A 22,282-nucleotide genomic window follows, 5' to 3' on the forward strand; every position below is an offset into this window, starting at 1 on the left:
TAAGTGTTGTGAACTCCTGTTGTAAGTTAATACAGAAGTTTGCAATGTGGTCACATTCAGCAGTGTTTCTGAACTGGGTTCCAAGAGGTCACCTCAGCAGTCTTAAATTTTTCTGCAGGATGGTTTGACAGATTGGATAGATCTCACCTATTACCTTTATGACCTGTCCTTAAAGCTGACTTCAGAGGGAGCCATGCTTTGTTTCTTCTCATTGTTCTGATGATTTCTGACTCTCTGAGATGAACCCTTAGTAACCTAGGGCTCACTTTGCTAGCCAGTACATTTTCTAACACAGCTTGGCTCTGTAAAAGTTTTCAATTAGTAAGCTGTGTTATAATTTAGATGGATCTTATTTCAGATATTAGTGAAGTTTAATTTTCTCCATCTGCCTGTGCTTTATAATAAGGCACCACTTCCCAATTCATAAAACAATTTTCCAACTTCTGTAATCCATGGTTCAGTGCAGAAATAATACATACCTCTGTTGCGCTGATCCACAGTTGGATTAATAAAGCTTTATTGTGAAGTAATTTCTTTGGCCTAGTGTATTAGATCTCACATTAATAACTTCACTGATATAATAGTACAATTTACAATTTCTTTGCAGTGCTTTGTTCTGTGCTCACCCATTGTGTACTCTGACCTATCAAAGAAGGAAAAAAAGAGTTTTCATCAGAAAAAAAAATCCTTAATCAATGAAAATAAATTCTAACTGTGGATTTCAGTCACAATAGGAGTAGGAGTCAAGGAAAATTATAGAGATAATAGAGATCACAGAGAATGAGTTGGCTTACAGAAGGAAGCAAACAACTTGGAATATCATTTGTTGATAACAAAAATGGAAAAAGCTTTGAATGCTCTTTTGCAATTCATTTAGTAGCAATTTCACTCAAGCACTTTTCACTCAAGAATGGAGGCAGCCTTAAAGCCTAGCAAACAGTTTAATACTGAAAATATTTTCAGTCACTAGAAAAGAAGATACATTTATTTTGTATAATGACAGATATTACTTTAATTAATAATTTAGAGTAGTAGTACTTTTCAGTGAGGTTTTTTTTAAATCTCACTGTATTTTGCACTGTAAGTGTAAAATATAAAGCTGAAGTTTGAAATTACCTTTTCCATTGCATTTCATTAACCATACAAAGCTTATTACTGAAATAGAATATAATACTTCATCTTCTTCGCACTTACTTACGTTACAAAGTTTTGGAACTGAAACCAAATCATTTTACCCTACATTTGGAAATCAACTGTAAAGCTAAGAACGTATATTTCTTCGTCTGACATGCTGATTACTAGTGTTTATGTCTTCAACACTCTCAGGATTTTCTGCCCTGTAACAAAAGCCTGCTTTCTCTTCAGTCTCCCTTGAATCTGTCAATGTTCATGTTCACTGATGTCCTCTTTGATACTGACTGTGATCTTTTCTTAGAAACTGTTTATCAGCAAAGTTAAGAAATGGTAACAAGTCCCAGATTGTAAGGAAATTTAGAATATCTTAAGGAAATCTAGAATATCTTGTGATCATTGGACAGAAATCAAGTTAGTGTGATTAAAATGTTAAGCTCTCTTCTGCTGTGCCTTACAGTTACTGGGGAACAACAAAGACAGCATACTTTGTGAAGTCTGAGGAAAATTGTTGATTATAGCCATATTTAAGGCATTTAAAGATGGTTCATGAGATAGCTACACTACACAAATAATTTAATCTTTACTTGTGATGCATTTTACTAATTTCTTGGTTTATTAGCTCATGGAAAAATACTTGATGTCACAGTTGTGAAAAATTATTTCTATTTCCTTGAAATACTAAAATGTACAGCTTACACGTACCTTAATATGTATAATTCCTTTATGTACCATAAAAACCTACTGATATGAGAGAATAGAGCTTCATTTGTTTGAGAAAACTGAAATTTTAAGGGTTTGGAGATCTACAGTGCATGGGAGATTAGCTTCAACACTCTGCTGTAGCAGGAAGAGAAACAAGAGATAGTCGTATTGTGTATGGCATAAGAGAGGCACAGAGACCAGAGCCTATCAGTATGGGAGGATGTAGCTTTGGAGCTATGAGCTATTGCCTATTTACCTCAGAGGGCTCTTCAGGAACTTTAGAGAAAGATGGGTGACTCAGCTGAGAAGCAAAGCAGTTACTATTTTAAGCTTGCTACATTTCTTTCATACCTTCTTTCCTATGACAGATTCCATGCGGAAGGATTTGCGCTTACTGCGTCTTTGACCTTTCTTGCAGGTTTCTTCTAAGCAATGTTTCATACACAAACAGTTTTCACATTATTAAAAATTTTAAACATCAATGTAAAAACAGTATCTTCTTGGATTTGTCTTTCTAGGATTATCTGTTTTATTGACAAAGTGCCTACTAGTGGAGTAAGAAATGTCCTAGCATATCAAAAGCTACTGCTAAAGGTACTCTTAATGATAGATTTCTGATGCACTTGGCAAATTTACATTGTCAAAAGAAAGGAGACCAGAGCAGTTTTTGTTCTCTTTGTCAAAGAACTGAAGAAGATGATGTGGTTTTGATACCTGTAATTGCTTTTGGTCTCTGCAGGAGCTAATACTTCAGCACTCTTGACAATCAATTGCCAAATAGTAAGACATAATTAATATGATGCTCTGTCTTGACACTGCTGTCAAGAAAAGCCAGTGTCACTGTATATCTGGTAATAGAGCAGATAGTAGCAGTAGGTAGGGGTATTAGTAAAACTAATGAGAGTCCCTTCTATCCCAGCACTGTTTGCCTCCAGTTCTTCACAAGTTCAGGGTGTGATGACTCTGTCTTAACATTTCCCCTCTGCTCCTTTCCTGTTCTGATGAAGCTATCAGAGAATCAACTTTCAGACCCTATCTTCACTTCTGATATCTTTTGCTGGAAAACAGGGGATATCAATATGCCTTTTTTAATCTTCGGGAAAAAAAAAAAACAAACAGAAAAAAACAACCCTAAGTAAAACTGTGAATTTGAGGAGGGTGGAGGAGAAGTAACAGAGACTATTGAGAAGCTATTTGCCTTTGTTAAAATTATTTTTAAGTGCTACATTCTAACTGATGCAAAATGAAAAAGAAGTGTTATTTTCCAACACCTTATTCTGAATTTAAGAAAGAAGGATAATTAATATAACGTGCTACATCAACAGGGTGATTATGGCTTTTTCCAAGACATTTCTTTGGGCTCACAGAAACTTCCTCTTACTTTAGGCTCTGTGCTTTGTATATATGTGCAATTGTTAGAACAGAAAAATGTGTTTTGCCAGTGCATAGTGATTTATGTCTTCCAGCTTTGTTCTCTGCAGCAATGCCCTCAATTAATTTTCCAAAGCAGATAATATGTTTGCAGCAGAAAATGTTGAAACTGGAATGACAAGAACTTGGAATTAGAAAACATTCTAAAAAGTTGAAACAGCTTCGTACGAGAGTTTTAGTTCTATATTTACAGCAGTGAAAGTGGTGTTATTAGAGTGTTGAAAGGCATTACTTTAATTCTAAAAAGTCTTTTCTGTGGTTTATTTTAAATAAGGTTGTAGTTGCACCAATTCTATTGTTTGTTTCATGGAAGCTTCATATAAAAGGTTTAATATAAAAGGTGATTTCTGAGACCAGAAACTGGAAAATATGTGCAGGACAGTGAAGGTGACCCTACCAGCAGTGAGAAAACAGAGAACTTTTGTTCCTCAGGTGTTTTCTGATAGCCTTTTATAAAGACATAATCAAGTGTGTAGATGGTGGTAGTGCAGTGGATGTGGTTTATCTTGATTTCAGTAGAGCATTTGATACCATCTCCCACAGCATCCTCACAGCAAAACTGAGAAAGCATGGGCTGGATGATCAGGTAGTGAGGTGGATTGTGAACCGGTTGAAGGGAAGAAGGCAGAGAGTGGATCATTGAGATAGGGTCTAGTTGGAAGCCTGTATGCAGTGGAGTCCATCAGGGGTCAGTGCTGGGACGATTACTGTGCAATATATTCATTAATGGTCTTGCTGAGGGAACAGAGGCACTGTCAGCAAGTTTGCTGATGATACTAAAGTGGGGGGAGTGGCTGACACCCCAGAAGGCTGTGCTGCCATTCAACAAGACCTGGACAGGCTGGAGAGTTGGGCAGAGAGAAATCTAATGAAATTCAACAAGGACAAGTGTAGAGGCTTGCATCTGGGAAAGAACAACCCCATGGACCAGTACAGGTTGGGGAATGAATTCTTAGAGAGTAGTGTAGGGGAAAGGGACCTGGGGGTGATGGTGGGAAGCAGCAGGATGAGCATGAGCCAGCAATGTGCCCTCATGGCCAAGAAGGCCAATGGCATCCTGGGGTGTATTAGGAGGGGTGTGGGCAGTAGGTCAAGAGAGGTTCTTCTCCCCCTCTACTCTGTCCTTTTGAGACCACATCTGGAATATTGTGTCCAGTTCTGAGTCTCTCAGTTCAAGAAGGACAGGGAGCTGCTGGAGAGAGTTCAGCACAAGGCCACAAACATGATTGAGGGAGTGGAACACCTCCCTTCTGATGAAAGGCTGAGGGAGCTGGGGCTCTTTAGCTTGGAGGAGACTGAGGGATGACCTCATTAATGTTTACAAATACATAAAAGGTGTATGTCAGGAGGATGGAGACAGACTGTTCTCAGTGATGATCAATGATAGGACAAGTTACAATCTGGAACAGAAGAGGTTCCAAAGAAACATAAGAAAAAACCTTCTTCCCTGTTGAGGAGAGGGAGCACTGGAAGGGGCTGCCCAGATGGATTGTTGAGTCTCCTTCTCTGGAGACATTCCAACCCAGCTGGACATGTTCCTATGTCACCTACTCTAGGTGGTCCTACTCTGGCAGAGGGGTTGGACTAGATGATCTTTCAAAGTTTCTTCCAGCCCGTAAGATTCTATGATTCTCTTAGTTGTGATAGAGAGGATATAGTGAACTATAACCATGTTTCCTATTGCAGTGAATGAAGCCGTGAATGTGATGCCTGTCTGTTATACTTAATCTACTCTAGGTTATTTATGTTAACTTGTTCAGATTGTGTGTATGGCTGAGGGCCATATATACTCAGCTGTTACAAAGTTACTGAACTTTGTGCAGTCAAGAACTGTCATCTTATGTCGTTGATAGATTATTCAACCCAATCCTTATGAAAGATGAGGGTAGAAAAATGATAAGACAGATGTAGTCCTTCCAGGATGTTCTAAAAGTGGAATCCAAAGTAGTAAAGAGTTTGTCTTAATATAGGTACAAAAAATGATTACAAGACACAACTAAACCCATGCAAAGCAGATGTACAATAGTTAGTGAGAAAGCAACTTCATGTTTATAGGAAAATAATTTCAGGAAATGATTGCCACATATGATGGTATTTAGATGCACGTTTTCTTATTGAATCAGGATTTCTGTCTCAAAGAATCAGATCTCTTCCAAGTTTTCTTTAGCACAATGAAATCATAAAATGCAACTTAATAAATCCCTCATATTTATTATTCTTATTTTAATGCCTTCAGGCATTAACATGTCATCCATTCCTGGGTGAAGTAATTCAGATTTCAGTAATGTGGCTATTTCCAGACCTTCTGTTGGTTTACAAGGAACTCAAGATTTATCTGTCTACCAAGACAATTTTTTGAATATAAAGGGTAAAAGGAGCTGTGTTAATATGAGTCTCTGTGTGATACATTCAGTCTCTTCCTATTCTTGAGCCTTATCATCTTTTTTCTGCTGACAGTTTCACAGAGAGAAAGGGGGATGATAAGCTGGGCAAATTACCCTTTGGAAAATTATAAACGGAAAGAAAGTAAAGCACAAGAACAAAACATAGCTCTTGGTGTTTTACACTTTGTGCTTTTGATGAAGACTGAAAATACATTTGACTCCACTAGTGAGATTCAGACACAGGAGTCAACGAATGACAAGGGCAATGAACAGAGAAAATATCTCTGAAAAGTCTATGAAAGTGTGAAGAATTACTTTTCTTCAAACTTCAAAACAAGCAGAAGGTTTTACATTTACCATCACTCACACTACAAGACCACATGGAGAAAACACAACAAAATCAGCTGATACCTTGTCATAGTGCATGTCCTGCTTAGGAGCGTTGTGGTCATTTGATTGATTCTGTCATTTTGTCTTAATACATGTTTAATGACAGAGTCATGGATTCATGTATCATTTTAGTATTGGGTACTTACTTTGGTATAGTATTTATCAAAGAGTTGCATATTTAGAATTTAAAGTAAGTTCCTGTCTGTTGGAGACTGAGTGTTATATGTGAAAGGAAGGTCTAGTTGAATGAGGTAACCTGTCCAAGATTACATTCATCTGCACTTGGGAATTGAAAGTGTTTCAGTCTCTATTTGTCTTGCAACATCTTCACTGAATAGCCACAGAGAACAAAGAGAAGAGGTCACCTTTCTGACAAAACCACAATTTTCTGAATAGCAATATTTCATACTAATTGAATGTAGGATGTTTTCATGCACTGTGGTGGGTTGGCTTTGTCTGGCTGCCAGACCCCCACTCAGCTGTGCTCTCATTCCCCCTTCTTATGAGTACACTGAGAGAAAGTAAGATGGAAAACTTTTGTGTTGAGATAAAGATAGGGACATTGCTTACTGGTTACCATCATGAACAAAGCACACTTAACTTGAAAATTGATTTATTGCCTATTAAAATGCAGCTGGATAGCTAGAAACACCCTTCTTCCTAGGCTTAACTTCACTCCTTCATTCCAAATGCCTCAACCTCCAACACCTCCTCTCAGCACAAGTGATTCAGGGATTTGAGGAACTGAGGATTGTGAGGCCTCATCTTCAGTAAACTTTGTGTCATTTGTACATCATAAATGTCCTTCTGTGTTGTTCTGTGTGTCTCTACCTCACAGTCATCTGGAATGTTTTATTTCTTAAGTGCTACCAGGAATAAGAAAACATGTAATGTTCTAAAATAATCAGAGTACCAAAATGAAGGTATGCTACAAGATAAACAGCAAGCTCTCTGAAAGCTGCTAATACAGACCAGGTTTAGCACGTTTTGCTCTGCAGACATAATCAATAGAAAATACATGAGTAAAGATCTGACCTTACTGAAGAAAATGGCAGACACTCTGATTTAAATGGAGCCAGATTTTCACACGTTATTCCATAGCAAATTTTTATCATAAATACAGTTTTATCAATGTGGCTTGTGCATGTATGCATATTTATGATTTTCTCATGTGATTCTAACTTAGGCACATTCCAGGTCAGCCCTGTGGGTTTTGGTCATTGACTTCTGTAGATCAGTTATACTTCTGACATGAAAATCCTGCTTAGGCTACCAACTTGATAATAGCTATTATTCCCAGATAGTAGTATTCCTAAATTGAAAACATCATTGCAAAAAGCCCTACTGTATGCTCTCATATTTACCTCTCAAAACAGCTTGGGTTGATTCAGACATTGGAAATACCAATTTTAAGTTGCAACAGCCAAATGAATGTAAAGATTTCAACTGATAGGCTAATTCCATTAATAGGCCACTGTTATGTACTTCCAGTTATCATTTAAACCATCTTTGCCATACTGTGTCATGTATCCAGAAGGATTTAGAATCTAAAATTTGAACTAGCACAGTGAGGATTTACCTGAGCAGAAATAAGCAGCAGTAATAAGCAACAGGTAAACTATTAACAGCAATGTAACAATACTGCATTTTTCCAGATAAGTAGTGGTAATATATCCAGCCAAAACTTGGGAGCTCAAAATCCTTGTCAAGTTTACCAGAGTTGTGAAATGGTAAAATGAGGAAGGCTAGTACTTTTTTGTAATGAGAATAATGCCATAATGTTCTAAACGAACTTATTGTTATTCTTGGAAATGCATATCAAGCCAACAATGCAATACCTATGAATACTCTCATCTTTGTGTATATGGGAGTCTTGATATTTGACCCAATGGATAGAATACTACCAGTGTCATTATTTCACACGTTCCTCACCATATAAAGTTCTTCTGTGTTTTGTTTTCGATATAAATAATGACAACTGGCGCTTGTTTCAGAGGATTGACATAATTGCAGAACAAGAAAGTAGTACTTCAAGAGAGAACATTTTCTGAATGTATTAAAACTGATTATAGGAATGGCCCACTGAAAAAATGTATAGAAAAAAAAAAAATCTGTCAAAAATCTGTTGTTTCTTAAAAAAAAAGAAAGAAGGAAAAGAACCCCAAAACCTTATCAAAAGTATTTTTCCAATCCTGCCATGCTTTACCTCTTTTTGACCAAGCATTTGGCATACTTTGTAAGATATTATATTCAGTACAATTTCACGTCTGATAATTACTACCAACCTCCTTAACCAATGTGAAGAGTGCCTTCCTTCCCCCTTCCCTCTGTTCTTGTGACAAGACTAACCTCAACTATGCAGGGGTTGGTGGCATTTGCATGTGGAAATGCACTAATATGGATGTTTTTCTTTGTGTGTGCATCCTTGCAGTGTTGTATACCAGGATGGATTTTATGGTGCAGACATTTATGTAAGTATTCATTGATGTGCATGCTGTCCTTGTACATTACCAGAGTCATTCTTTTTACAAGTTTGCTGCCTAGCTTGACTCTGTTTTGTCTATTTACCATCCCTTGCCTGTCAGAAAGAATTGAGAAGAATATCTCTCACATTGGAAGACTTTTCTGTTCATTACATCTATCATTGTTCAGTGGAGCTGAATTAACTCTTCAATCAAATGCTGAATGAATGCAAAAAGATGTGAAAAATGTGTGTGCGTGTATGGAGGGGCATCTCCCTTCAAAATCAAAGTTCAAAGAAAAAATAAACAAAACCAAAGCAAATCCTCAAAACCTCATCTTTAAAAATTAAGGCAAGCTAATTATTATTAATACCTGAAGTATGAAGATACTTTATGGAGTGATAAAAGTTTCCCAAAAGCAGGCAGCATTGGATATGTGTTAAATACTGTGGTGATGGTAGACCTTAATTACATAGCCAGGTTAAGTTATGGCTATTTATTGTCTGTAATCTGAGTAGAGTTCCATCTGCTCTTTTAAAATCCACTTCTTTCAATTTAAAGGAAATGAGTGGACACTACTCATATTATATAATAAGTGTTTGCATCTTTTAGTAAGTACTTATAGCCTTGGATCCATCGTTATCGATTTCACCTCATTGGTCACCAATTTCTTTTAAAATAATATTGTTAAATTTTCTTACTGAAGTTTCTACCTTGAATATATACAAAGAGACTACCTATGTGTGAATCTGAAAGAGGTTTTAGGTGGCTGAGACTGAATTTCACTCTTCTAAAACAAGTAATTCTTCTATGCTATATGTAGATGAAAAATATTTCACTGATACTCTAGTAATCAATCTTTCACATTTGTTATTATTTTGTTATTATTTTGGCGAAGCAGTCTGGTCCTAAGTTACAGGCATCATCTTTATTTGACCAGACAACTTTCTCTAACCTACTTGTACTTCTGTTGTACTGTGTCTGCAAAGAGATGGATGAGTTAAAATTGGTGTGAATATTAAAAATTCAATAGATAGTGCTAGAAAACATACATGGTATTAATTTTCAGCAATCTTTTAGAACTTTTTCTGAGGGAATGGTGGTTATGTAAGTTTAATATAAAGAAGGGAAACTGTTTGAGTTTACAGATGAAGTAGGTTTGTTGTTTTTTTTCATGGAGGTAGAAGGAGGCCAGTACTTATCCGAAAATTCATTTGTGTTGATTAGAAATACCTTCAAAATAAATCAACATGGGTTAAAAATCTCTCCCTATGTACTTAGTGATGTTATCAGTAACATATTGTTTTTATCTCCCAGTTGCTAAAAGGTTACTGAAGTGTAGTATGCTGCTCTAGTCTCTCCTAAACATTCTGCTGCTGGATTTTTTGAGCTACATGGGATACATGGAACAGTGTGGAATTTCCTCAAGTGTGGTTTCCAATTTTTGTATTTCTTCAAACTGTCAAAAGAATGTGACATCTATTTTGCTCAGTTTACCAACCTGAACATCTGAAAAGCAACAAGACATCCTTCTCAGGGATGCTTAATGTGATAGTATAGGTGGGAACTGAACGTTAGTGTAACAATTTGTAGTTTTGGAACCCACTGCTACTGAAAAAAGAGAATATCTCTTTTGGTAATAGACAATAGTATTTTTAGGTGGTCTCACACCGTCTCACAGACTTTTACATTTTGTTTCCAAATGGAAAGTGATTTCAATGAGGAAGATACCATAGAAATTACTAACTCCTAGTGTAGTCTCAGTTTTGTTGTCTGAGTAGTCATGGGAGTTAGAAAATGGAATAACAATAGTGGTGCATTGGATTTATCTCAGTTGCAGCCTTGCACATCTGGTTGCATTACTTAGTACTTTTAAGGCAGTTTACCTTTGCAGCAGTAGACAGAATTAAAACACTGTTCTGGATATTTGTTTATTTATTTTTTATAATATACATGACTTCTTATTTTATTTTTTATTTTTCTTCACATTTATTTTTTCTTGCATATAAAACATTTTGTATGTGACGGACAGGGAGATAGAGAACTGACATAAATCAAAAGAAAGCTTCCAATTCAAAGTATATTAGTTCTTAGTGTATTGGTTTGCAGTGGACCAAGTTATTTATTAAATCCCAATTGATCATTACATGATTCTACTCAGCTTTTCACTTGAAGCGCAGAGCTGAAGCTTTGTGAAGGAACAATTGCTTTGTGAAAAAAGGGAGAAAAAAAGAGAACAATATAGGTTTTAATAGTAGATTGGAGAGAAAGGAACTTTAAAAATGCCAGAGGAAGAAAACCAAACAGAATGTAGTACTAAAGAGCCAGACCCAAAATATTCAATGAGAAGTAAATCAAAGGGGGTTTCTGATACAATTACATTGAGTAACAACAGTAATATGGACTGTGCTATTCTTTTCATAACTAGATATCAATATAGCCTTTGATGGTGAGATTTATGCAAAGGAAGGAGGGAAGATACAGAAAGAAACTGGCTGGGTGAAAACTTCAGGGTGAACCAAGAACAGCCAGAGCTGCTTAATACAAACAAAAAGGAATAGAAGAAAATAGGAGTGTAAGAATAGGTGGAAAGTACAGTGTAAAATGAAAAGCAACAATCCATGATTCTACACGTAATATAATATATTCTGTATTTCCTAGAATTCTATATGGAATGTAATAATGCTGCTGAAATCACTGAGCTATTGAATTCCTTTTTAACTGTGCTTTTGAGTAGAAAAAATAAAGGAGATTATTAGGAAGTAAGGAAGACCTTTTAAAATTAAGTATTGATTCACTAAGAGAAAAAGTCATTAAAAGAGAATTAAGTTTGCCTGCCAGCAAATATAGAAATTCCTAGATGAAGATTGACACCTTTGAAAATAAGAAAATACACTTCACAAACTGAAACAAAAATAGTTACAGATGTGGAGATATGCAGTTAGAATAATAGCTCTACGCTATTGCTCTGCTTTATCTTGAATCTGTTCTTTTTTACCATTGTCATAAGAAATAATATGAGAAATAATAATATGAGAAACTTTCAAACTCTGTCATCACTAGCTTAATATGTCCCTTGGTAATACAATATAACCGTGTACATTGTCAGACTTATTGTTCACAGCAGTATTTTCTAGCCTGTTCTCAGGATTCTGGACCTGTGATACTGCATCTGGCAAGAATCCATGACAACATAGCAGTAAATAGGTTATAAGATTTTTTTCTGAGCTGCCCATTAAGAGTAAGGCATACTTTTGTGATCAAGGGTACAGAATGAGATTATCAATAACTTTGGCCATCACCTTTAGCTGAAAGGTGTAGGATGGCATTGAAGGTGGAGCATGTATTTCTTTCCCAGCCAAAAAGCAGTTATAATTATTTAAGCAATGTTCCCTTGATACTAAGTGGAAGTCCATCAATGCAATCAGAAGCTCTTAAAGGCCTTGTTCTAGTGTGAAAAGCAAGGATATGCAGTGAACACTGGTCTTTCTTTTTTGTTTTGTAATGGAAAGTTGTACTGTTTCCCGTGACTCACAAAAACAGAATGAGAAATGCAGAAATAACTTTTCCAAGGGCCTCATGGAGCAGTGAGAACACTCCATAGTACCTTTTTAAAAGCTTGGAGATCTACTGATGAAATGTTTTTTGATCTGTCTGATCTCTGTTTCTGATCTAAACAATATATTAACAACATTCTAGATCAGTCCTGGTGATTGGAATTGATTGGAATTAACACAAGTGGTGTCAATTTGGATATATTACCAAGAGCTTCACTGAGGCGACAGATAATTCTAGGACTATAGTTCAGAAATAACACAAAACTTTCACATAAGCCTGTTCTAGAAGTTAAGGCAGCACAAACAAGTGGTAGACATTTTTTTTTTTGTAATTCTTCCTGTCAAAGTTTTACCCCATGATCAAAATAAATGCTGTTTAAACCTCAATATGGTATGAGTAGAGGAAGAAGAAATGACTACTACTGCTTCGTGTGATCTGCAGGGCTGTGTACAATTCATGCTATTTTAAGTCCCACTCTTCTGTTTGTAGCCGATAAGGTGGATATAATTCTTGATTCTAGACAAGGTTTTGAACCTTGATTAATTTATATTCACAAAATACTTTGAGATGTTTGCATGAAAGGAAGTAAAAATTGAGAAGAAATAATTCTCAACATTCAAGTAGAGTATTAAATGTTAATAATAGGAAAAACAAAAAAGTCACATCATTGAGAGTCACAGTTTGTATCTACAGATCAAGATAAAAAAAGTGGTGTAGGGATTTTAGGAGGAGGTAGACACATTTATATATGGTTTTGTAATCTATAGATGTGCATTTGTGTAATATTTTTGTGGAAATTATTCTTATTACAGATATATAGATTTTAGTTAAAGTTCAGATACATATTTTGTTTATTCATTTCCATTTTATCATATCTAATTTAAAATTTCTGGGATTTCTCTCTCAAGTTGGTTAAGATCTTTCTTTAACAATTGGCTACTGATCTTTGATGAATCCCACTGCTCTTTTTCAAATCCCCTGAGCCACAGAGATGTGTAACAGATAGAAAGGAAAATTTTAACAAGTGACTCTGCTGAATTTGTCTAAATTCCTTCCTTACATCTTTATTTCCATCTTTTTTTCCCTACTCATTCAAGTCATTACATTTCTGTTTCTTTATAGAACAGTATTGCAAGAGCCTGTGTATGGCAATAAGTTACCACAGGTACGACATACTGAATAATGGAAAAATCTCATTATGCTGATGTAGACTCTTGTAAAGTCATACTAACACTAAAATAATTATGTGAGGAAATTGATTCTGTTTGTATAAATGATAAAACTAGTCTACTAAGTGCATTTAATGTTCCAGATTCTATCAGAAAATCACAAACATTCTTCATATCCCATGAAATACAGATTGTTGAGTGTCCTGTTCAGTATTTTGTGCCAGTGAGATATATCTCTATATTTGACCCCATACTTAATTTTTTAAGACAACTTAAGCTGCTGTAACATTATGTTATCATAGGTTTGGAAGTAACAAATATGGGAACACAGATAAGGCAGTAGACTTTAATTTTTTTTCATTAATTTAGCTGACCTTATTATTTCAGATGAATTTTCAAACTAATAATTCACAGCTGACAGTCAGGTACTTTGTGGTTTAAGGTATGGAGTGGGAAAAAGCAATCCTAAAACATCTCTAAAACATAGAATCTGAAAATTGTTATTTAGTATTGTGTAATTATTGCATTATTTTGTTAAAAATATTTTATTTTACATGATAGTCTAAGGCATGATGAGACTATTTCACATATAAATCAAGAGGTTTATATAAATCAAGAGATTTATATGTAGTGAAAAACATTGGTGTGGTTGTCATCTGTCGGACAAGTTAGAAATTAGAGCAAAATTGTAGGGTAGAACTCATGACAGAATTTTAGAGCTCAAGGATTTGAATTAGATTCCCATCCCGATTTTCAATAAAAAGTGTACCTTCAAGTTATTTAATACTCCACAAAGAAATTATACAAAGTAATTGAAGTAAAATAAAAAGAAAACTTAGTACCACACCAAAACTGGAGGATACAAAGCCCATAGGAATAATTTAAGAATCTTAAGAACTTAAGAATCTTTTATTTTGACGTAAATCTATGGTAGGTTATGTTACAAATACAAAATCATGACATGGGATAGTAGGGAATTATGATTTTCCTAATAAGCAAATGTATCCTGAATTTTAGTTCTCTAAATGATTCAAGAAAATTCAATCATTTTCTCCTCTTCTTACTTTTATTGCTTTAGACTTTGCAAACTCTCAATCAAATGTCATACTCATTGTTGAATCCAAAGCATCTTAATAAAGTTCAGAGTTGAGCTTTATTGTTCAACAATAATTCTTTGAGGAAAGCAAATCAAAATGTAAGTGTATAAGGAATGTAACTTATTTAGGGAACAAGAAAGGGTCTATCTTCAGACTAACCATTTTTTAGTGATTTTTGATTGATAAAGGAAAGATAAACAATCTTTACAGAGCCTGCAGTTTACAGATTAAAGACTGGCCACTATGTGAACAGCCTGCCCCATTTTTGTGTGATTAAGAGCACTGAAACATTGATACTTCTCACAGTGGTCCATTCTCAATTCTGTACTGCTGTAGAGTCATTATGTGCCTGGTTGAATTGAGATGAAGTGGCATCACATTTAAACAAGAGGTTTTAGAAATGGACTACAGGACAAGTGGGGTCATACAAGTGTCAGAGAGACTTATGTCATACTGCAGAATCAACTTCCAGTCCATCATGGTTTTGAGGAGCAGGTTATGAAAACTGGTTTAGTATCTTTTTTATACTTTTTTTATTTGTATGCCCTCATATCAGCACTCAGGGAAATAAAGGAAAATAAGGAAAAAGGAAAAGAAGAAAAGGTGCTATATTTACCACCCAAAACCAGGAGAGGAGAAAAGATAAATTTGTGTAATTGTTCACCTTTCTCTTTGTAGCAGAAGCCAGGGCAAGTATGCAGCTTTGCATTAGCATCTCTTGGCCTTACTGTTTCCTAGCTCACTTTGCTCTTGGTGACATTATTTGCCATCTGATTGCCTGAATGCACATACCTGCAAGTAATATGTGCCTATGATATATTTTTGACAGTAATAGCCTTCTGTTGGTTTATAAAAATCAAATGATCTGAAATGAGAAAGTATTTCACCTCAATTCTTCTGTGCTTGCACAGAGGAGCAGTTTGCTGCAAGAGAACATACACAGTATTATGAAAGCACCTGCCTTACTCCAGTGGTTGGGAAGGTCAGTTGCTGCTGACAGGGACCCAACCAGGAGCAAGGAGGAAAATGTACTATTCTCTGTGTGAGCATTTGAAAAAAAAACTCATAAAGAATGTCCCTTCATTAATCTGACAATTTAAAGCCTGGAGTTTCTAATGAGTTGTCAGTATATGTAAAACATATGTTTATTCTTAGGGTGATGTGGCATTGGTTTACAAAACCCACCCCTACTTCAAATCTTCAAGTCAACAAAGGTTTATATATATTAGGGATGAAAGCAATTCCACCAAGTGAAGTAGTACAAGGGGAAAGAGCTTGTTAAAGTAGTTGAAATTGCTGTTTTGAAAAGAGTAAATTTTTATTTGTAAGATCAAAATAGAAAACCCACAAAACTTCCTGCAGTAAGGAGGTACTACTATTACAGTAAAGATTGACACATCATAGCCTATTATTCATTCTTCAGCATAATATCTGGTGTGAATGCAGGCTTCTCACTTTCATATTCAACTCTTTGTTAAGGTGGGAGAAAGTGAGAAAGGAAATACAAAAGTCCCCCGTCCCAGAGGATTCTGGGGTGTTGAATTCTAATTGGGACGTAAATCATGTTTGTGTTATCTGTAGAGACTGGCCTATGTTTGTTAATTGGCATGCTGAGATCATTTTGAAATGGTTGATATAACAGCGTGGTCCATTGAACAGGAAGCTCTGCTGTCTTCACAGTTTGATAATCAATGCATCACTGCACACAATTCCTTTCAAATGTGTGTTTGTTTGTCCTGTTTGCTTAATTGAACAGCTGCAATTACTGTTACATACAACTGAATGTTAATTCATGGAAGAAGTGAATTTTACCTCATTATAATTTTATGTATAAATTGGGAACCTATGTAATATTAAGTGTTAATTGAGTGCACAAATTCATAGGCTTAATCAACCAGATATGATAAATCATGTTTTATACAAAAAAAGAATTGATCATTAGCTGAATTTTCTTCTGTTTAGCATTGCCTTTTTAATTTGCATACACCTCATCATAAGAACAATTGTTATTTGAGAACTTGTGGAAGAATGCAGTATTGTCTTGTAAAAACCTTAAGTTGATGAATAAATTCCAGGCCTTCTCCTGATCTAGGTGACAAATCTCAAAAAGTGCGAGCCTGTGGTGCTAAGTTTTGCTTAACAATTCACTCAAACACTTGAAATGTATTTAACCCCTTAACTGAACTTACAGCATGACAGTACTACTTCAGGTGTTGCTAAATTTTGTAAAATGTTATTAAAGGTGCTGTACCAATCCAGTTAGAGCATGTGTTTGTGTTTCAGGGTGGTTATGCTGCCTACCGGTATGCCCAGCCTGCCACTGCCACTGCAGCTGCCTACAGTGACAGGTAAGACCTCATTTACTGCTAATAAATATTTGACCATTGGAAGTTGAAGATGATTCTATAAATTTGCCTTGTTGAAGTCTCATAACTGTCTTGTTGCTCTGCAGATAATTGTGATATCTAAAGCAGGCTGTTTTTTTATAATCCATGAATAGCCATAAATTGAGAGATTTTAGGTCTTAATTGAGAATCAGACATGAGATGTGCACATTCTCAAGCTGTAGATCATCCAGTTAATGTCTGTGACCCTTGTACAATGGAGATAAATATATGTACAGCTTCATGATGGTCTGCTAGTAAAGATCATTATTCCTCTTAGGAGTATTATTTCAGTTGATTTAGAACCCGAATGTATTGAGTGCCCTCAATTCTCATTGACATTGTTTTAGTCAGTGTAAATTGAGAATGAACTGTGTCTAAGCTTGAACTATCCAAGGCAAAGCTATATTTTTTCCCATTTGCTTTCTTTCCAGAAATTGAAGTTTTTTAAATACTGAAAAAAAATCAGTTCTTTCTTTGCCCTGTATTTTTGTCCTCCAAGTGTAAAGCACGTTTCGTGGAAGTAATAGCAGGAATAAAAGATGAAAATAATAGAAACTTACAAAGACTTAGTGTCTGTAAACTAAAAGCAAAATCATATAAATTTAGTATTCTTGCAAGATGAAAATCAGGACCCCTTTGAAGTCAATGTCTAAATTGCTGTTGACTTCAGTAGCAATAGGAATTTGTCAAAAGGCATAAAATTAAGTCTTTGCAGTGTGCAGACACAGTTTTGTAATGATAAATCATATTCTATGTTTTCTTCACAAACTGTACCCTTAACAAAATCTATGATAGTTTTAAATACTTTTCAAGAACTTGAAGAGTATACAGTCGTGAAGGGAGGACATTGTCAAGGACAGATACATGCATATACTTTGCTTCGCAATAGCAGTGAGAAGTAAGGTCACACTTCTTAATTCCTGACAGAAGAAAATTTTGTGTGGAATGATGGAGGTAATTTCTTAGGTCTTTAATATGTGTTGAAAAATTTCTTTAGATGCTAAATTAGCCATTGTTTTAAATGTTTCTGTTTCTTAAAGAAATCAGCAGATTAACATAATAATAGTCAGTGAACTATTTCTTAGATTGAAGTGCTGTTCATGGATTCCATATCTTTAGAATAAAGTACCATGGTATGAATGTTACAATGCTATGCATGCATATTTGCCTTTCGAGTGCTTATTCTGGGTAATGAAGAGATATTTTTTGAAGTAATGTGAATAAAATAATTTGCATGTGTGGCTGAGGCATGCTGTGTCAGGTAAGCAAGTTACTTTCTATTAATTTTGGGTCAGTAATATCAACTAGATACTGCTGTATGCACTTTGTTCACGATGTACTGTTTCTACTTAGGGTAAGCTACAATGGTGAAATGCTACTCAGTAGTTTCATTTCATTTCCACAAAGGTGTGTTAGCATGTCGCAGCTCCAGTATTTTTTTGTGAGCTTATAATGCAAAACAATTCCTGCTTCTAAAAACTTCCTAAACTGAAAGCACAAAATCATCAATGTTCTCCTGTGGTTAGGCCTTTTTTGCCAGATATCATTCAGGATTTCCCGGATCATTTTATAGGGTGTTTATTCCTATGAATAAATGACTTTCTGAAAACCTATATGTTACACAGAGAAACTGAACAATATGAAGATGACTTTTAAATGCTTTCATTACGAATTAATGTACCTTCTCATAAAACAAATCAAACACTGTAAGATAAAACATCAGTTGGTCACTTGTCCTTGTATGGGTAGAGAGTCAACATCACTAAGACTATGCTGACAAAAAAAAAGTAAAGGGTTTGTCTGAGAAGATAGTGTTCTGAAATACTGTAAAGGAAGCTTGAGATGGCATCAGTAGTAATGCAGTTGTTACAACCTTTAATTATTTTTTTAAAGATGTCTAATTTCCAGATACACTTTGTGTATAATTAGAATTGTAATAACCTGTCTTCACTGCATAATTTTAAATATCTCAGATGAATTTTATACCTTTTGAATTTCTTAAAATTTAGCTTCTCTCTTTAAATGTGATTAACCCTTATCTTCAGTCTTCTTCCCCCAAATCAGTGTGATTTCTTGTCTTAATTACAAATATTGTAACTGCTTTATGGGAGAATCCTAAAACTAGCGTAGAGAGCGAAAGAAATAACAATCTCCTCAAACGTTTTTCTTGCTTATGGGAAACTATGTGCAAACATGGATACCTCTGGTTACTCATAACTACAATTTGCTTAATTTTATTAACTTTTCACTCATTTAAAAATTATTTAGTAGCTTCTGTGAATTAATACTGAAAATGCTGAAATATAGTTCAGTACAACTGCTTGTATCTTTTATTCTCAATGTAATAATCATCTACCATCCTCTGACAACGCTGAATGTTCTATATCTCCTTCTATGCTACTCTTATTTAGTGTTGATTTGAGTCCCTATTTAATTTAACTGCACATGAACTATATTTACTATATATATGTGTAAACAATGCCCAGAAAAATGAAGTGAGGACTTTGGAGTATGTACTATTGAAGCAGTGACGTATCATGGAAATACTACTTCATATTAATTTAAAAAGACCAATTTTAAGCTTTACTTTTTTGATTTTTGCATGATGAATAGCAGTGTTCCATATTTGACATGCTTTTAAAGTCAAGAAATGGAAAGAGGAAATCTTTGGATTGGAGGCATGTTGATGTAAATTAAAAGTTAGCAGAAAATTTGGGACTCCAGAATCAATAGACCATGTCGATGGATAATGATCGTTGTAAGAGAGCTCTCTTGTGAAGAAATGCAATGGTATCCTTGTTTGTCACAGCTGGAAACGTTGCTAGACATAGGCAAAGAATAGACATATAGGTGAGAATCAAGTGGCGAGAAAATCTCATGAAACAAAACATTGCAACCTCCTGAGTATTTTTTAAGACAAATTGTGTACAAAAACCAATTCCAAAGTGAAGGTAGACCTTGCAGATTTCTCCAGTCTTTTATTAGGACTGTAAAACAAATATACAACAAGCAAATAAAAAGATATATTTTTTGTCTAAATTATGAAGTAACATAGTCATTGAATACAATGTGAATTAAAAAAAATAGAATTGAATTTTTATACTATGTGATCTACTGTCACACTAAATTGGACTTAAAGATTTGCACTTAAAGAGTTGCAGCTCTTTGCAGAAGTAGATGAAAAAATCCTACTTAACCTGTAAATATTTAAAATATCTTGATAAATGTTCTTATTTTTATAACTTATAAAATAGGATCTATTGGTTTAGGTATGTTCTTCACCATTCTGGAGCTTTGCCTGACAAACTTTAAACTGAGAGTCTTCAGAAAACACTAATTGTAAGGATATGCAAAGGACACTAAATCGGATGTCAATAAAATGTTGGTACAGCTTTTATTCGGCTTTCATGTAAGATTTAAAAATTACAAATAGAAGTATAGTTGTTAGATTTCTATCCAAGTCTGAAGTGAGTGTAACTAGCAAAGTCATCAAGTTTTATATGTACAAAGTAGAACAAGTCAAAGCATGGCAGTGGGGCGTATTGTCATTTTGTCATTGCATGTTCAGTTGATGTTGCTAGTATGTCTGTAATGCTGTATTGGATTTGACAGATCCATCACATAGCTCAGTGAATGGCTTGCTTGAATTAAGCCTATGGGCAGACTTATTCTCATGGATTGGCTATTGGTTTTGTGTTTTATGATTTGATTATTGCATCTTCGATTGGAGTAAGAAAAATGTTCCTTTCTTGCATATTAACTTTGTCAGCAATATTTATGAAAGTATATTACGTCTTATGGTAGTATAATAAAGCAAAACCCCAGTAACAGTAATCTAGCCTTGTCTGAAAGGCAGTCATTTCACTGGTACTGCTTGCTAACCCTGTTATATTTAATAATGATAATTATGTGTGTTTATATATGTGTGATTGTGTATTCATATATATACACACATTCCTCATCCATCATCCACCCACAGACGCACTCACAGACACACACACAAACACGTGTACACACACACACATATAGATGTACAGAGGCATTTTACTGTGAGCATTTATGACCTTTTTCTAGTAGTGTCACATTTACATCTCATTAAAACAATAGGAAGATTTCCACTGACGACTTTGTTGTCTGTATTAGATCCCTCATCACTGGAAGCTGACTCCTTTTATTTCACTTATCTTTTGAAAAGCAAATAAAGCATGTTCCAAAATCTTTTACACATAACATTTTGTAGTGTAAAATAACTTCTTTTTTTTCCACTCTCAGTTTGTTACATGTTATGTGGCCATACTTAGGACTTTGTATGAAATTTGAGGCAAGAGATTTTGTCGTATGGAAACCTTGTGTTTTCCAGAGCTGAAATCTTACTCCCAGTAAAATCCTGATGTTCCAATACTTTACATTTTTAAAGTGCCTACATGGAGTATTCATTTTTATCAAAATACTAGTGTCCACAGAGATCTCTACTTTTTCAGTTCTCTTTGACCAAGTGGTTGAGAGTAATGCATGATATTTGTGTTGTCATCCTAAAACATAATAGGTACAGATTTTATTTAGTTGGAAACATGCTCGTTAAAGAATAAAGTATTAGAACTAAGACTAAAAATACACAAAATAAAAAATGTCAGCTTCTGGAGGTTTTTTTGGTGTATTGTAGACTTTAAGATTTTTTATTTTATGAATAAACAATGAAAAATATTGCAGTTCTATTCAAATTATTATCCCTTATTGAGGATCTTACTAGTGATATATACTAAAAATTAAGGTTTTGACAGCATATAAAATAGAAAAGCATCTTCAGTCAGAATTTAATTTTTCCATTAAATAATTTTATGAAATAATAAATATTTTTACATGTAGTACTTCATTTCATGATCATATTTGTTAAGATTTAGGGAAAAGGGAGCTTCTGTACGCAGTTTAATTTCTAAAGTAATCAGGAATGAAGAGGAAAAAGAATAAAATATAGCAATAACTTTAATTTTCTACTCCCAACTGGAACCTTCAAACCTTTTTGGATTTTTCTATACATATTGAATCTTGAAAAATCAAAAGGTTTGGGGGACAAGATGATATAAAAGCAAGAATCATATTAGCTCATATCCAAAACTATTCAAATTATGAGAATGAAAAGGTTCAGTTAGCGTTCCGACCAGGAGTAAAGGTTGTGTTTAGTTTCTGTAACAGGAGCAATATAGCATCTATTTAACAATTTTCTTCTTCAAACAGTGGTTTGCTGCGGTGATATTTGACTGCTCTAGTTTTTTCTGGTCATCCTATGTGGTAGCTAAACCTTATTTCATAGGTAATACCGCAAATAGAAATCAAAACAGGAGTTTTCTGTTACAGAGAGGGAATGGATTTGGACATCTACCTAGTAGGCTTGTATGTCTATGTCTGTATCTGATCTGTGGCAAACTGGAGGATTGCTGGCATCATGTTAATATTTCATAATCCATACTCACTGCTCAGATCACAGTTTAAGGAATGACTGGAGTATATGACTCATGTTATAGTCTTAAGAGTATCTTTTAGTGAAGGAACTAGGAAGTAAAAATGAAT

General features: G+C 34.7%; 1 protein-coding gene across 11 annotated transcripts in view; it reads left to right on the top strand.

The window, feature by feature from the left end:
- The window catches only part of RBFOX1 (RNA binding fox-1 homolog 1), a 1,234,970-nt gene that overhangs the window by 1,188,582 nt on the left and 24,106 nt on the right, over positions 1-22,282 (top strand). For 8 of the 11 annotated variants that reach the window (XM_061991822.1, XM_061991823.1, XM_061991825.1 and 5 more), the window contains 2 exons: positions 8,473-8,512; positions 16,611-16,675. In XM_061991822.1, the coding sequence (XP_061847806.1) occupies positions 8,473-8,512; positions 16,611-16,675 (105 nt within the window). Of the gene's footprint in view, positions 1-8,472; positions 8,513-13,183; positions 13,227-16,610; positions 16,676-22,282 lie in introns of all 11 variants that reach the window. The other 3 variants (XM_061991826.1, XM_061991830.1, XM_061991831.1) reach the window with 1 other exon arrangement.

The sequence above is a fragment of the Colius striatus genome, chromosome 3 (genome assembly GCF_028858725.1).
Source record: "Colius striatus isolate bColStr4 chromosome 3, bColStr4.1.hap1, whole genome shotgun sequence".
Lineage (NCBI taxonomy): Eukaryota > Metazoa > Chordata > Aves > Coliiformes > Coliidae > Colius > Colius striatus.